A 17,709-nucleotide genomic window follows, 5' to 3' on the forward strand; every position below is an offset into this window, starting at 1 on the left:
TGGATGCTTTTATAGACCACCTGGGTCAGGATCTGTAGTTGTAGATCACTTCAGACAGAGCTTGCAGAATATCATCAGTAATTTTCCTGATTGTGCCACTGTAATAGGGGGTGACTTCAACTTGCCAGGTACAGATTGGGAGTGTTATGCCATCAAAACTGGTGCCAGAGACAGGGAATCGTGAGGCATTGTTCTGGATGTCTTGTCCGAAAATTATCTTGAGCAGACAGTTAGAGAATCAACTCGTGAGGGTAATGTCTTAGACCTCCTGGTAACAAACAGACCTGAACTTATCGAATCAGTTAGCACAGAGGAAGGTATCAGTGATCGTAAAGCTGTGGCTGCATCTATGACGACGGGTCGTACAAGGAATGTTAAGAAAGGTAGGAAGATATATTTGCTCAGCAAGGGTGACATGTTACAAATTTCAGAATATCTCAGCAGTTAGCATCAAATATTCAGTGATGAGGATGAAGACGTGGAGAACAAATGGAAAAAATTCAAAGGCCTCGTTCAATATGCCTTAGACAAGTATGTTCCGAGTATGGTTTTAAGAGATGGGAAAGATCCACCATGGTTTAATAGCCATGTTAGAAAAGTGCTACATAAACAAAGAGCACTTCATCTCAGATTCAAGAGAAGTAAAAACCTAGCTGACAAACAAAAGCTGAACAAAGCGAAAATGAGTGTAAGGAGAGCAATGAGAGAAGCGTTCAATGATTTTGAAAGTAAGACATTGTCAATTGACCAGAGTAAAAACCCTAAGAGATTTTGGTCATATGTAAAATCAGTAAGTGGGTCAAAATCATCTATTCATTCTCTCAGCAACCACACTGGCACCGAAACGGAAGATAACAGAGAGAAGGACAAAATACTGAATTCAGTTTACCAAAGCTGTTTCACTGCAGAAGATCGTAACACTGTCCCTCCTTTCAATCATCATGCAAACGTCGAAATGGCAGATGTTGAGACAACTCGTAGCGGAATTGTAAAGCAGCTACAATTGCTTAGTAGTGGAAAGTCTTCAAGACCAGTTGAGATACCTATAAGATTTTATAAAGATTATGTGAAAGAACTTGCTCCCTTTCTAGTAGTAATTTACTGTAGATCACTTGAGCAACAAAAGGTACGTAACGACTGGAAAGAAGTGCAGGTCATTTCTGTATTTAAGAAAGGCCTTAAGACAGATCCATACAATTATAGACTTATATCATTGATTCAACCAGTTGTAGAATTAAGGAACATGTTTTATGCTCAAGAATTGCGACTTTTTTAAAAAATGAGCAGCTCCTCTATAAAAATCAACACGGATTCCGCAAACAGAGAGTCTGCGAAACTCAGCTCACTCTGTTCCTCCATGAGATCTGCAGTGCAATGGACAATGGCGCTCAGTCTGATGCCACATTCCTTGACATTTGACACCATCCCGCATTGCTTTTTAATGGAGGCAAAAAAAAAAAAAATTAAAAAAAAAATATATATATATATATACATAAAAACAAAGATGAGGTGACTTACCGAACAAAAGCGCTGGCAGGTCGATAGATACACAAACAAACTCAAACATACACACAAAATTCAAGCTTTCGCAACAAACTGTTGCCTCATCAGGAAAGAGGGAAGGAGAGGGGAAGACGAAAGGAAGTGGGTTTTAAGGGACAGGGTAAGGAGTCATTCCAATCCCGGGAGCGGAAAGACTTACCTTAGGGGGAAAAAAGGACAGGTATACACTAGCACACACGCACATATCCATGGATATGTGCGTGTGTGCTAGTGTATACCTGTCCTTTTTTCCCCCTAAGGTAAGTCTTTCCGCTCCCGGGATTGGAATGACTCCTTACCCTCTCCCTTAAAACCCACTTCCTTTCGTCTTCCCCTCTCCTTCCCTCTTTCCTGATGAGGCAACAGTTTGTTGCGAAAGCTTGAATTTTGTGTGTATGTTTGTGTTTGTTTGTGTATCTATCGACCTGCCAGCGCTTTTGTTCGGTAAGTCACCTCATCTTTGTTTTTATATATAATTTTTCCCACGTGGAATGTTTCCTTCCATTATATTGATATCATTAATTTGAATCCAACAATTACGTTTGTTATTGTCACTGTTGCATTTCGAAATCTTTTCTGTCGTCTTATTTTCCTCTTTCTGTTTTTGCCAGTAGTTTCACTTTGTATTCACCTTCTCCTTTTTACCGTAATCTGCTATACTATTTTACCCCGCCTATATATATACTCAATAATACGTAACCCACTTCCAAACCATAACCAAAAAAATATTTTTTTTGCCGCTTTCAGCACTACCGCCGCTATAATATCCACCGTTTCTAGTTCACAAACAGCTCCTTTCACCTTTTAAACAACCATTTCGGCCAGTTCTAATAACTTTCGCTTTATTTCCATTTCCGTTTTTCCCACATCACTGATCATTTTTAGCCGCTTCCCACAGGTTTTAACGCCATTATTTCTTCGTCAGACAATTGTTAGCCTCATTTTCATAATCTGCCACCACAATACCACTCCATTTAATATACTACACGCAGTTTTTTCGAAATTTTCCCGAATTTCTCCGTCCTTTAACGTGTTTTGGCGGCAACACAACCACCTAACCTTTATGCACATCGTTGTCTACCAACCCAAGTCCAACATAGCCCATCTGTAACCAACACCTTTTCGCCTTTTTTCATTCCAGATCTCCAGTTTCTTTCCGGTTCACCAAGGGATGGATATGTGCGTGTGTGCTAGTGTATACCTGTCCTTTTTTCCCCCTAAGGTAAGTCTTTCCGCTCCCGGGATTGGAATGACTCCTTACCCTCTCCCTTAAAACCCACTTCCTTTCGTCTTCCCCTCTCCTTCCCTCTTTCCTGATGAGGCAACAGTTTGTTGCGAAAGCTTGAATTTTGTGTGTATGTTTGTGTTTGTTTGTGTATCTATCGACCTGCCAGCGCTTTTGTTCGGTAAGTCACCTCATCTTTGTTTTTATATATAATTTTTCCCACGTGGAATGTTTCCTTCCATTATATTGATATCATTAATTTGAATCCAACAATTACGTTTGTTATTGTCACTGTTGCATTTCGAAATCTTTTCTGTCGTCTTATTTTCCTCTTTCTGTTTTTGCCAGTAGTTTCACTTTGTATTCACCTTCTCCTTTTTACCGTAATCTGCTATACTATTTTACCCCGCCTATATATATACTCAATAATACGTAACCCACTTACAAACCATAACCAAAAAAATATTTTTTTTGCCGCTTTCAGCACTACCGCCGCTATAATATCCACCGTTTCTAGTTCACAAACAGCTCCTTTCACCTTTTAAACAACCATTTCGGCCAGTTCTAATAACTTTCGCTTTATTTCCATTTCCGTTTTTCCCACATCACTGATCATTTTTAGCCGCTTCCCACAGGTTTTAACGCCATTATTTCTTCGTCAGACAATTGTTAGCCTCATTTTCATAATCTGCCACCACAATACCACTCCATTTAATATACTACACGCAGTTTTTTCGAAATTTTCCCGAATTTCTCCGTCCTTTAACGTGTTTTGGCGGCAACACAACCACCTAACCTTTATGCACATCGTTGTCTACCAACCCAAGTCCAACATAGCCCATCTGTAACCAACACCTTTTCGCCTTTTTTCATTCCAGATCTCCAGTTTCTTTCCGGTTCACCAAGGGATGGATATGTGCGTGTGTGCTAGTGTATACCTGTCCTTTTTTCCCCCTAAGGTAAGTCTTTCCGCTCCCGGGATTGGAATGACTCCTTACCCTCTCCCTTAAAACCCACTTCCTTTCGTCTTCCCCTCTCCTTCCCTCTTTCCTGATGAGGCAACAGTTTGTTGCGAAAGCTTGAATTTTGTGTGTATGTTTGTGTTTGTTTGTGTATCTATCGACCTGCCAGCGCTTTTGTTCGGTAAGTCACCTCATCTTTGTTTTTATATATAATTTTTCCCACGTGGAATGTTTCTATATATATATATATATATATATATATATATATATATATATATATATATATATATATATATATAATGGAAGGAAACATTCCACGTGGGAAAAATTATATATATATATGTATATAGACACACACACACACACACACACACACACACACACACACACACACACACACACACACACACACACAAGCTTACGGGGTATCAGAGCTGATCTGCGATACGATTCAACACTTCTCTCTTAACGGAGCTAAATCCACAGAGGTAATGGTAATATCCAGAGTACCAGAGGGAAGTGTGATAGGACCATTGCTGTTCACAATATATATAAATGATCTAGTAGAAAGCATCAGATGCTCTTTAAGGATATTCGCAGACGATCCCGTTGTTTATACCAAAGTAGCAATGCCAGAAGATAGTAAGAATTTGCAGAATGACCTGCAGAGAACTGATGACTGGTGCAGACTAGCAGTTGACCCTGAACATAAATAAATGTAAAATATTGCGCATACATAGGAAAAGAAATCCACTACTGTACAGCTACATTATTGATGACAAACAGCTGGAGACAGTGTCTGCCATAAAATATCTAGGCATAACTATCCAGAATGACCTTAAGTGGAACGACAATATAAAACAGATAGTGGGAAAAGCAGGCACAAGACTCAGATTCATCAGAAGAATCTTAAGAAAATGTAACTCATCCACAAAATAAGTGGCTTATAAGGCGCTTGCTCACCCGATTCTTGAGTACTGTTCATCTACCTGGGATCCCTATCAGGTAGGACTGATAGAGGAGTTAGAGAAGATCCAATGAAGAGCAGTGCGTTTCACCACAGGATCGTTTAGCTGGTGAGAGAGCGTTACAGAGATGCTAAACAAACTCCACTGGCAGACGTTACAAGAGAGACACTGTGCATCATGGAGAGATTTACTACTGAAATTTTGGGACAGCATTTTTCAGGAGTCAGACAACATATTACTTTCCCCCCACATACATCTCGCGTATTGACCATGAGGAGAAACTTCGAGAAATTAGAGCCCATACGGAGGCTCACTGACAATCATTCTTCCAATGCACTGTTCACGAGTGGAACAGGGTTGGAGGGATCAGATAGTGGTACCGAAAGTACCCTCTGCCACACACTATTAGGTGGCTTGCGGAGTATGATGTAGATGTAGAGTGAAGCTCCTGGTTCGCTGTTAAATCATAGTCCTTGAAAGGCAAGACTCCAAGCTCTGATCACATGCACTTCTTTTTAATCTGTCAGCAAAGTACACAGTCCTTGAAAGGCAAGAATCAAGGTTTAAGTCCTAATTGTGTGCACTTTTTAATCTGCCAGGAAAGCACATGATTATTAAAAACTACTTCATCTTTTGGTAGGTAAAAACACCTACAATGTGGATGGTTTTCTGCAGATAATGGACTGTAAGAAGATGGATATTACTTCCCATCAACAAGAAATGGAAACACTTACTTCCCATTCTGACAAAGGCTTCAATAACTATAGGGGTTATGTCAAAAGTGAAGGAATGATGTCAATACAAAACCATGTTGTTTAATGCCAGCACTACCATTCATCTCCACAAAAGTTGGAAAAATTATATCTAACAAAGAAACATCATCAACTTTTCTTCACATTTTAAGGATAAAAGGCACATTTGCGAGATATCAGCCCCAGCAATCGATCCTGTGTGAAAATTTGGACCATAATTCTGATAGTACTGAGTTACGACCATCTGGGAGTAAAGCTTTTAAACTTCTGCAGGCACTTGTTGTTTGTCAGTTGCTCCACCCTATTGCAGCTGCCTCATGCCCAAGTGCAAAGTACTGTAGGGCAGAGTGACAACCACAACCTTCCTATTCATGTAATGCCTATCGAGAGAGAAGAGGAAGGGGGAGGTGGACTCTTCTGCCCAATGTTTTTCTAAACCTTGTTCAAGAACATGTTATTCCATGCAAAAAAAATTAGAAAGTAATATGAGTATGTAACATGTCAACCTCATGCACATACACAGTCAATATTATTTTATCAGTATTCTCAAGGTGATATTCTGCAGCTACATATATGCCTCAAAATCAAAATGAATAAATCTAAGCATATGATGAATTATATATAATTATATATTTCCCTATTATATTCATATGATGAATTACTATGAAATGTAGCTAATGATTTTCATTTTACAATTTAATCATGCAAATCATATTGAAGAACAGTACATCTCCTGTAAATGTACTTAACTTTAACAGTGTCAGTTTTAAAATCCAAAGAAAACAATGGACATCACTGATGTCAATAATTAAATACCATCACACTACTTATGAAATACCATACTCTTTCATTTCATTCATTTACACTGCATCTGAGAAACATAATATAAAAGATATCTCTGACAGCAGCTGTAGGTTAGAAACCACACACTCTGACACAGTGAACAAAGCATGTTACCAATGTCGGCAACCCTTTTACTCATTCCATTATACTTTACTTCATACTCAGGCATTAAGCTGCTGCAGTGGGACAAAGCAAGTGACAATTGGTGCATGACAGTTGTACGTTCAGAAGGTCGTAACGGCATACTATCAGAATTATGGCTCAAATTTTCACTCAATATTGATTTCTAGGGGTGAAATCTTGCATGTGGGCTTTCCTCCTCTTAAAATATGAGGTCAAGTCCGTGACGTTTCCTTGCAAGTTGCCCTTGCAGAATCTGAATAAAGGATGTTCATATAAGCACATTATTTCATTCATTCCTGACTAAACATGGTTATCACAAATCTTTAAGACGTATTCAACAGCTGGTATGTTCTGCAACCACTTGTATTCACAAGTGTCTCTTAGGAAGCATTGCAAGTAGTTACAAAACTCACATTTGGCACTTGAACAAGGACCTCGCGTAGTGCACTCGGACGAACTTGCAAGAAGGCAGCAGCAAAATCATCTTCCACTGGCTGTGAAGCACCGCGACGAGCAGCTGACAGCACTGCATGTGATGCTAGAGATGCCAGGTCTGCCGGCACAAACCCATGGGCAGCTGCTGCTGCATCACTCAGCACGTCATGGGTGACATCTGGTAGCAGGCGACCCAGGATATCCAAACGTGCAGCTGGGTTTGGCACTCCTACTTCAATCTCACGTTCCAACCTAAGGTGCAACACGTTGAATGAATTAATCATACAGTCAAAACAGAAACATTCGTAACAAAGATCAGGTAATGTTCCCTTAAGTAACTTGTCATTTTGTTTTCAACTTCACATCATAATTACAACAAATATTACCAACAAACATCACAAACAGAAATGAAGGCAGAATTTAATATTCTGTTAACATTGTTATCATTAAAGGTGGCACTTCACCTTAGTTGGGTACATATGGGGGAGAATGTCAGCCCATATAAATAGAACCGTCCTAACATTCACCTCAAATGATGTAACCAAACAATAGAAAACATAAATCATAATGTGTAGATGGAGATTTGAACCACACTTCTCTCCAATACAAATCTAGTGTCAGGTCAGTGACCCAAATGTTCGATATATCACTCTATCACTCTTTTTTTATTCTATATTTCTGTGTCAGTTCACAAGTTCACACAAGTGACATCATTATTGATCTTGTCTCATTACCAGGCTGTCATCAAATGATTTGTATAAGTTACTATGTAACTCACCAACTGGAGAGGCCCACAGAGACACTCACACTGTAATTGTGGTTACTGTGTTTCCATAATGCAGTACGCCTAGTCTGCAAATGGTTCAAATGGCTCCAAGCACTATGGGACTTAACATCTAAGGTCATCAGTCCCCTAGACTTAGAACTACTTAAACCTAACTAACCTAAGGACACCACACACATCCATGCTCAAGGCACGATTCAAACCTGCAACCGTAGCAGCAGCACGGTTCTGGACTGAAGCACCTAGAATCACTTGGGCATGCCTAGCCTGCACAAATATTATTCTACAATAGAAATTTACAGGCCAGATCAACCTATGCAAAGGGTTTTTTATGTTATAGAAAAATACTGTTTCTCTCTCACTTACATTCAGTGGTGTTTTATTGATGACAGATTTATAACAAGAAATATTCTTACAGCTCACCTTCCATTTCATTGTAATTATGGACAAAGCAGTTAGGAAGTTCATCAGTGATAAATGCTGATAGTTTTCCAAAGTAAGAAACGTGTACATGGTCTGTTAAGCAGTAGTTTCTATTGCAACAATCTACAAAACCATAACATGATGGTGCATTCTCTGTGACATTAGCAAGTACTTAACAGTATTCCATTTTTTTCTTGCATTCCAAGTGAGTGAGAAAAGCACTGCATGCTCATTGCACCCATTCTATTCACCTCATTTAATACTACCAAGGATGAATGTTTCTCTTACATATGTCATTGGGCACAGCATTTCACAGCATTCAAGGTAATAGATCCCATTTTGCAACAGGCCAATTTTTGTTCTGGAGGTTACCACCCATAGGTAGGCCATATGATGATGTCAATCATACTTAAAACTACTACACACAGAAATGCCATGTAGTGCCACTCAGGTCTCAGTTCCACCAGTGCTTTAAATAACCAGGACAATCTTATCAGTGTGGGTGGTCAACCTGCATAGACACAGCTGCAGATCCACAAGTCTGGGGTGCAAGGAGTGTTATGTTTGCTCATTAAATAGAGACACGGTAGTGAGATCCACTCCCGACAAGGAAGCATTATGCCTGTTGCAATAGCAGAAAAATTAGAGGCCACACTGTAAGTGCGTCAACAAATGCCATTAATCCTAGAGTAGTAGCAAAAAATTCTTCAGCAGAAAATATACTGAGATTAGATACCTTCATAGCTGTTAGCTTTTTCATTCCAGAAACTTACAATTTAATATCTGATGACACCCAGTTCCAAGCATTAGATGGCTAGCCTAAGTAGTTTACAGTACTATTTAGTCAAGCGACTAAAAATGATTAAGCCAATGGAAGCACCAAAATTCCATCTCCCATAAAAGTAACTGTAAAAGAAGAGCAAATTACATGCTCAAGGGCTAAAAGAACCCATTTTGTTGAATCTGTTGGTAACACCTGAAATAGCACTGAAGAAAAGAGATGAATGGCATTCCTGTCAGTGAGATGATTTTAAAATAATTCAGCACTCAGGTGGTAATGAACATTAATCCCATACCACTCAGAAAAGTTGCTCTCTAACAGGCAGCCAATGACATTTTTCAAATACCTGACTTAGCTAATACATATCTACAGTTTCCACTCGACACAGAATGCATAAAATCACCAACACACCTTTGGAGCTGTACAAATATTAGGTGACTGCTGCCTGGTGCAGTGAGCTTTTCAGCAGTAGAACAATAGATGGAACAACAGACACAAGCCTTTCTTCCTTGTGCAAGCTACTTGGAGATGTAATAGTAACCGGCACTACCAAGGAACAGCATTTACAGCTGATAACCTCACTGCTGATTGCCCACAAGCTCCAACAGCATTTACAAAAATTGTATCAACTCTTCAAAATGTTGCAGGCTACTGGGTTGCAAAGCAACATACAAAACTTTCAATTCTTTTGGAAAGAAGTAGAATACTTGGAACACTCTTTGGCAGTAAAGAAATTCACTCGACAGAACACCATTTATCAGCAATGGCTGACTCGCAAATTCCTCATAACCAAAGGATCTCGAATCATTCCTTGACCAAACAAATTACTACACAGTATTCATGCCTAACATCTGCAGCAATCACACACCCACTCACCTAACTTCATAAGAAACGGGTTTCAGAACACTTGCTGATTATATGCAAATTGACATGTTGTTGTTGTTGTTGGTGGCGGTGGTGGTGTCTTCAGTCCAGAGACTGGTTTGATGCAGCTCTCCATGCTACTCTATCCTGTGCAGGCTTCTTCATCTCCCAGTACTTACTGCAACTTACATCCTTCTGAATCTGTTTGGTGTATTCATCTCTTGGTCTCCCTCTATGATTTTTATCCTCCATGCTGCCCTCCAATACTACACTGGTGATCCCTTGATGCCTCAGAATATGCCCTACAAACTGATCCCTTCTTCTAGTCAAGCTATGCCACAAATTTCTCTTCTCTCCAGCAACTGACATATCCTAAATTAAATTAGCTACTATGCTTGGTAGCCAGTCTAACAATTTATTTACTGAACATTCACTTAATACTAGCAACAGACATTTCCCAATACATCATAAGAACCATCCTCTCACATAAGTGCTGAAGAAGTTCAACACTCATGGAAATTCCTGGATGGAGTAATATGTAAAACAATGTAGCAGACCAAAGTGTGGAGCACACAGACGTGTCGCCGGAAACAGCATTCACACAAGCTTTTGAGCCCTTCTCTTTTTCTAGAAAAAGTACACAAATTCATACAAATACAACCACACAGACACCCAACACACATTCCCATGGCCACGGTGTGTATTCTTTCACTATAAAAGCAGCAAGAAATCAAAAGCTAGTGTGGGTGCTGTTTCATGTTACATGGCTCTGAGCTCCATACATCAGTCGACTACGGGTGAGTGGTTGCCTTTCCCTTATTTTAGAACAAAGAAGTTCCTTGCATAGCTGTAAGAAAAATATTTTCATTTAGCCACAGATCACAAATCCCTTATTGTGATATTTGGGTCTCATTACAAGCTTCTGGAAAACATAGTCCAATGCTTGCAATATTTCATACAGTACTGAGTTTCATTTCTGCCCAACAACCCAGCGCCCGGACACTCATGCATGTGCTGCATTAAATCAACTGTAGGAGTTTTTTTCCAAGTCATAACGGGGAGCTAGAAATCATTATATAAATTCCCAGCTAATACTATTAGTCATACAACCTATATCCAGGATGCCACAATAACTGCAGGTCTGTACAATCTTCATGAAAGCTAGCTTACACTTGTGTTCACATGTGCAAATATCAACACGAGTTCATCCTTCTCATGGAGGCAAACACTACAGTACAAACAGAAGTGTGATCCTAATAGTCACAGAATGTGAAGAATATCGCATAGTCATTCTCCAGTCCTCTAGAGCCAAATACAATATTTGTAGTGGTTATAAAGAATTCGCTAGGAGAGGTCACACATGAAACAGTGTGTATGGCACCAGATTTACTAGCTAGTCACAAAATCAACAAACATATTGAAAATCTAGCTCAAGCATCAAACATCAGCCCTCACCCAAGTATCCACAGTCATGGAAAAGAAAACATTTGGACTTCATTGGATCATTCCTCGACATGAGATGTAGTTGGTGGTTGTGGACACACTCTCAAGCTATTCATACACAATTAATATGCATTCTACAGTTGGTAAAGCCATATTCAGGACACTAGCTGAAATAGTGGTTACTGACATACTAGTCATGGACAAAGGTCCACAATTTACATCTCATGAATTTGCGACAGGGATGGCAGCTCACATTCTGTGCACTGTTTCCACTTGCAGTCAAACAGCAAGGTGGAACATTTGGAACAGACTTTCAAAAGGCAAATGCACAAGGAATTATTCCACAGTGGAGGCAGAGTTAAACTGTGATTTGTAGTACTACAGGACTGAAAACCCAACTGGATGTACATGTTTCAGCATCATCCACAGTGGATATCAAGCTCCATAATAACACAGGAGAAAGAGAGAGAGAACTCAGTGATGTGAGCTCCACAATGAGCAGTTCCAGGTGCAAGAAGACCAGATGTACCACCACCATCTGGCAAAATCACCAAATCTATCACCACCAAAACGTCAGCTGTGGCGGCCACCACTGCACGATCTGACCAATATCCCATGCCATGACTGCAAACATCGACATTGTCTATTATTAGATGAGCACCATTGGTTCCAACAGTGTACCACCACTGTAAGATGACAGCATAATTGTGCACTTAGTCAAGGATAACCTGCCAGAGGACGCCAAACCTCCAGTTTCCCCGCCTGTCCCTCTGTGCTGCCCTAAGAACACATCTGAAGGATTTGGTCCTTCACACCACTAACAGGGAGGACGGATCTGGTGCCCCAAGTAGGTAATCAAAATTTCAGACTGCCTGCTCTAAAACATGATGACAAGCCACATAAGGAGATCACCACTCTTAAACAGATGTTCCACGACAGGCATCATATCATTTGGTGGGTGTAATGGATTTCAAATAAAAAAATTTATGAGCAAGTAACCACAGATGAATTCTTTTTGCATTACTGTTGCATAGTGCTACTTTCTGATTATTCATACAGTGACTCCTACATCACTTGCATAATGGGCTTTGTGCTTCGTAGAGGGCCACCACTGTGAACTCTACCAATTAGCACTAACTTGATGTTGGCTATTATGAGCTAACTGCTGTGTGTGTTCCTGTTTTTCATGTGTTTGTATTTTGTTTAAGAGATTGAGCCTCAGTCAGGATATGACAAGTGATAGGGGTATAACTTTTGGGAACAGCAGTTAATGGATACATTTTTACTGGTACTCACTAATTACTAAAAATTGTGTTTAATATGATACTGAAAAGTTCTGGATGGAATACAAAAAATGGTAGGAGTAAAGGTGATTACTCACTTTATAGTTAAGGCAATGAGTGGTAGAGTGGTACATAAACACTGCTGAATTCATAGTTAAGCTTTTGGACAATGTCCTTCCCCTGCTGCCTCTCCTTCCCCTAGTCATAATCATTGTTGTACCAAACTTGAAAGCTAAAATGTAGGCTTAGCCTATGTTGTACTTTCAGATTTCAAGTTCAATCATGTTTACATGCTTGTCAGCTGTTCAACATCTCAATTGTGTTATTTTGTTTTTCTAATATAAGAACAGCATAATCCACTTTGAAAGTCTAGTTTAATAATTATTACTTAAACAGCAGTGTTAATGGGGTGCAGTGGAGGTTATCATATGCTTGCACTGTTACCAAAATCAATGAATATGAACACTTGCTCATTTACATCACTGTGAATTTTTCTGATTGTTTTCTGTAGGTCCAATCATGAAAGAGAACTATCATGGATGTAGTACAAGCCAAGGTACAAATTAACTCTGAGAAGCAGCTGTTAAAACTAAATCTGTACACTGTAATGACAATTAACTGCCATTGCTCTGCTATACACTATTTGTGCATGCACAATCTAAAAGCTATGCAGTAAATTGACTGGGATGCTGTTACTCTGAAAAGAGCTCGCACATAGATGAAACTTCCTGGCAGATTAAAACTGTGTGCCCGACCGAGACTCGAACTCGGGACCTTTGTCTTTCGCGGGCAAGTGCTCTACTGGCAGAAGTAAAGCTGTGAGGACCGGGCGTGAGTCGTGCTTCGGTAGCTCAGATGGTAGAGCACTTGCCCGCGAAAGGCAAAGGTCCCGAGTTCGAGTCTCAGTCGGGCACACAGTTTTAATCTGCCAGGAAGTTTCATATCAGTGCACACTCCGCTGCAGAGTGGAAATCTCATTCTAAATTACATAGATGCTGTTTCTCTTCATTTATCTCTTAGTATTTTCATGCCCACATAGTTATTCATCAAAGAATAACTGTTCTCTGAATGTAGAAGGTGCAGAGGCCAGTTTACATTGGAAACTGTTACTTGTTATACAGATTATAGAAAGCAATAACCCTGAATCTAAATAATCCGATTAATTCTAACAATGTGTGACTAATGAGATGCAGTCTTAATTTTTATTTGAACTGTTATAAATTTATATTTACCTATTAGTTCATTTTAATTCTCTGATGGGAGCATGTTGAAGACCTTTGCATGTAAATAGAGAGCCCCACCCTGAACGCAGGACATGAGCACAAACTCTACATGTGAATTATTTTATATCTTTTATTCTGGCTGCAAAAATAAAACTTAAAACGGACTCTTATTTAAAGGGACAAACATCATTAAGGACTAAATGTATAGAGTAGTTAGAATTCATATCACAGTGCAGCATAACAACTGTTGTTGTGGTATAGTCTTCCCATTCATGAATATTTTACAGTGGGATGTGTAAAATGTCAGACCGCATTAAGTGAATTTTTCAAAACAGACACAGAAGAAAGCAGCTTTTCAAGAATTTACTCTCTGTATAAAAAGGAACTGTACCTCCCTGGGCGACGAAGTGTGGGATCAAGATCATCGGGATGTCGAGTGGTAGCCAGTACGATGACCCTACTTGCAGCAGAATGCAGGCTGTCAAGTAACAAGCACAGTGACACGGATCCAGGTCCCCGCTTACGGCAAGTAACATCCACATCATCAATGATAGCAACATGTTGTCCTTGGACAGATGAAAGAGCCGATAGCTTAGCTTTAGCATCTGATGTCAGCTCCGAGCTGTGTAAGTAAGTAACAGATGCACCACTGGAATTTGCAATTGCTCTTGCTATAAATGATTTTCCTGCACCTGGTGGACCGTGCAGCAAAACTCCTCGTGTAGGTCGCAAACCTAACCAACAAAAAAAGTACGAATATCATCTGAATAAGATACCAAAAAGATTAACTGTATTAAAAGTAAAAGTCATTTGTCACTTCTAGCTTCTAAACTGTCAGCTCCTTCCTCAGGGAGGAAAGAGGAATTCATTGGGGAAGACCGGAAAGAACTGTAAGGACACTCAGAACGAATTTTGTCACCCATACTGTCAATTTTGACACTGATGTGAAATATGTCTTATAACTAATACTCACTTTTAACTGTGTACAAGAGTCCTATATCAAAACAGTCTTGAAGTAACAAAATATAATAAATATTACTCGGCAAAGCAAAGTAAAGACAAAGCAAAGTAAAGACAAAGCAAAGTAAAGGCCTGGCAATAGTGGGAATTGGGTACAGTCAAATTCCAGTTCAGAGTAGTGTGCTGTAACCTGACTGTGGCAACTTGCCGTCAATAAAACTGAATTTCTTAGCGATGTGAAGGAGAAAACACAGTGCAGAAGGAAAAGGTGATGGAACGTGCAACTGAAATGATAAAGCTGAGTACTAACGAACCAATGGTGTGTAAATTACAGCAGAAGGAACATGATGGTGAGATGAGTGGAAGTGAAGTATTTACCTCAAATAATATAAAAAAGCAAAGTGCATGCAATAAATATGCCACTGCAAATATGATACATGTGATATTAGGCAGCTATTTCTGAAGCATTACAAGATAACAACTTCGCAAAACCTTGACAGTTTATGACACACAGAATTAGCAAAGAAATTCTGACAAGGGGAGGTCATAAGATCAGGGATAGGAATTGAAGAACAGAATGAATGATGGTTTGGTTTAAGGTTGGTTGGTTGGTTGGTTGGGGAGAAGAGGTGTGGTTTAAGGCACCAGCTCCTACATCACCATAAATCCATTCACCCTAGTAGGTCTTTATTAAGGAGGTGTTGTTCTCAGAAAGCAGACAAGATGAGTTTATTTACCATGCATAAAATTGTCTTGGTTTGCATAACAGTGCAATAGCCTATTGTGTACATGGTCGATAACTCATTTCATCACTTTGGTTATGAAATGGATGGCAACAAGGTAGAATACACCTGATATCCTATTTAATATGCACCAGGCACATGCAAATTTATTTATCATGTTATGATTTATATTTTTCAAAAAATTGGTAACATAAACTGTTCTTGTACCATGAACATTGTATAAAGGATGCTTTGCTACAGTGGCATTATTGTTCAAACTTCCTAGCAAATTAAAAGTGTGTGATAGACTAGGACTTGAACCTGGGACTTTAACTTTTATGGGAAAATGCTCTACTGGGCTATCCAAGCACCATTCATTACATACACCTTCACTTCAGCCAGTACCTGTCTCCTAATCTGCAATCTTCACTTGCCCAAGAAAGTCAAATGTCCAGGTTCAAGACACAGTCTGGCACACAGTTTTAATCTGCCAAGAAGCAAATCAGCATGCACTCTACTGCAAAGTGAAAATTCACTCTCCAAAAATCACGTAGGCTGTGGCTAAGACATTTCTCCACAATGTCCTTTCTTCCAGGAGTGCTAGTCCGGCATGGTATGCAGGAGAATTTCTGTACGTTTGGAAAGGAGGAAGGGAGGTACTGGTAGAAGTGAAGGTGTAGGCCATGAGTGGTGCTTGGATAACCCAGTACAGCACTTACCCACAAGTTCCAGATTTGAGTCCCAGTCTGGCACATGCTTTTAATCTGCTAGAAAGTGTCAAATAATGTATGTTCTACTGTAGAGTGAAAATTCATTCAAAATCTGCAATACTGGTTTTTCTACATTAATTTTGCAGCCATACGCCAGCCTCTAACCTACATTCAATGATGTCCTTCCTTATTCCTTGTCGTATAAACCAATGCATTTCAATGCCAAAAAAATAAAAATAAAATTATCTCACGGTCTGCATTAAACTCAAGACTTCAAGCACAGTGTCTGACACCACAAACACTGAGCTACTTCATCACACCAAAAACTGGTTTTATTTTAATGGATAATAATTAAATTGATCAGGTCCACTTTCTGAGGGAACATCTCTCCCACAAGGTCCAGCAGGGTGAACAGCTGTAGGGCGAGATAACTGGCACCTTAAGATATATCATCATTCAGTCGGTTCATCGATCCCCAACCCTGAACCACATCCTCCTTATGTGAAAAAATTGTCATATATCTGTAATTTGTTTTAAAAGGTGCCAAATATACGAGTTATCATGTACAAACGAGATGACAGAGTTTCAAGAATGACATGTAGTGATTGAGAGCTCCACTTGTAAGAACACCAGAGGGTACCCTGTTACCACACCCCTGCCTGTTTTTCAGCTGTAGACAAAACAATGCTGCCACCACAGACAGTTCTTCATTTCACTTTGCTAGGTAATAGCTATGGCCTCTCCCCCCATATCATTTTTTTTAAATTTTAGTTGTGTTTGAATCTGTCTAGTACATACAGACAGGCCACTAGCTCAGTTCAGAGGTGCAAGAAGAAACTGATCATACCCTGTTATGAAGAAGCCATCCCAGTATCCACTTGCAGTGCTTTGGAGAAACAATGGAAAACCCAAATCAGGATGATGGCATGGCAATTAGCAGTCTGCTCCTCCAACAAACTAATCCAGTGTCTTTACTACTATATCACCTCAGTTTATCCAATGTTCTACTTTCATTTTACAGGAACCACTACTTCTTATTTTAATGTATTTTTTCATACAGTTTAGGATCATAGCTAACAACTCACCGACACACGCACGCAAGCACGCGCGCGCGCGCACATACACACACACACACACACACACACACTTGTATGCCCGCTGAATAAATAATGGTGGCACAATGTCAATGTAGCTGTAGAGGTGTGTGTGTGTGTGTGTGTGTGTGTGTGTGTGTGTGTGTGTGTGTGTGTGTCGTGTTTATGTGCCTGTCAATAACTCAGCACCTCTAGTACTCAGCTAGTTGTTACCTTCACTCCTAAATTATTTATATTCTGCTAAGACTTTCCATACTACTCCAAATAGTTTCATCTTTTTAATGTTTTGAACTTCATTCTACAATATCTTCTTCTTTTTAAATTGTAATTTACCTTTTGTAAGGTACTATGTACAATTACTAACTGCAAGTACTTATGACTTCATTCATTTCTTTTAAGTAGGGAATGGATGAGAATGAAATGTATAAGTTAACTTTCAAAACTGCAAACTGAGCCACATATTTTTCATCTAAACATCACTGTCTTGCCAAATTAATTGCTATTACATTTATTACACAGCTAAATAAGCTCCTAAAGATTTATGAATAGTTTACAAGAGTTAAAATCAGTTA

General features: G+C 39.4%; 1 protein-coding gene across 3 annotated transcripts in view; it reads right to left on the reverse strand.

Moving 5' to 3' along the window:
* Positions 1-17,709, reverse strand: part of LOC126416269 (ATPase family protein 2 homolog) — a 78,042-nt gene that overhangs the window by 31,785 nt on the left and 28,548 nt on the right. For all 3 annotated transcript variants that reach the window (XM_050083908.1, XM_050083907.1, XM_050083906.1), the window contains exons 5-6: positions 14,043-14,385; positions 6,829-7,102 (exon numbers count right to left, since the gene is read on the reverse strand). In XM_050083908.1, the coding sequence (XP_049939865.1) occupies positions 6,829-7,102; positions 14,043-14,385 (617 nt within the window). The remainder of the gene's footprint in view (positions 1-6,828; positions 7,103-14,042; positions 14,386-17,709) is intronic.

The sequence above is a fragment of the Schistocerca serialis genome, chromosome 8 (assembly GCF_023864345.2).
Source record: "Schistocerca serialis cubense isolate TAMUIC-IGC-003099 chromosome 8, iqSchSeri2.2, whole genome shotgun sequence".
NCBI lineage: Eukaryota > Metazoa > Arthropoda > Insecta > Orthoptera > Acrididae > Schistocerca > Schistocerca serialis.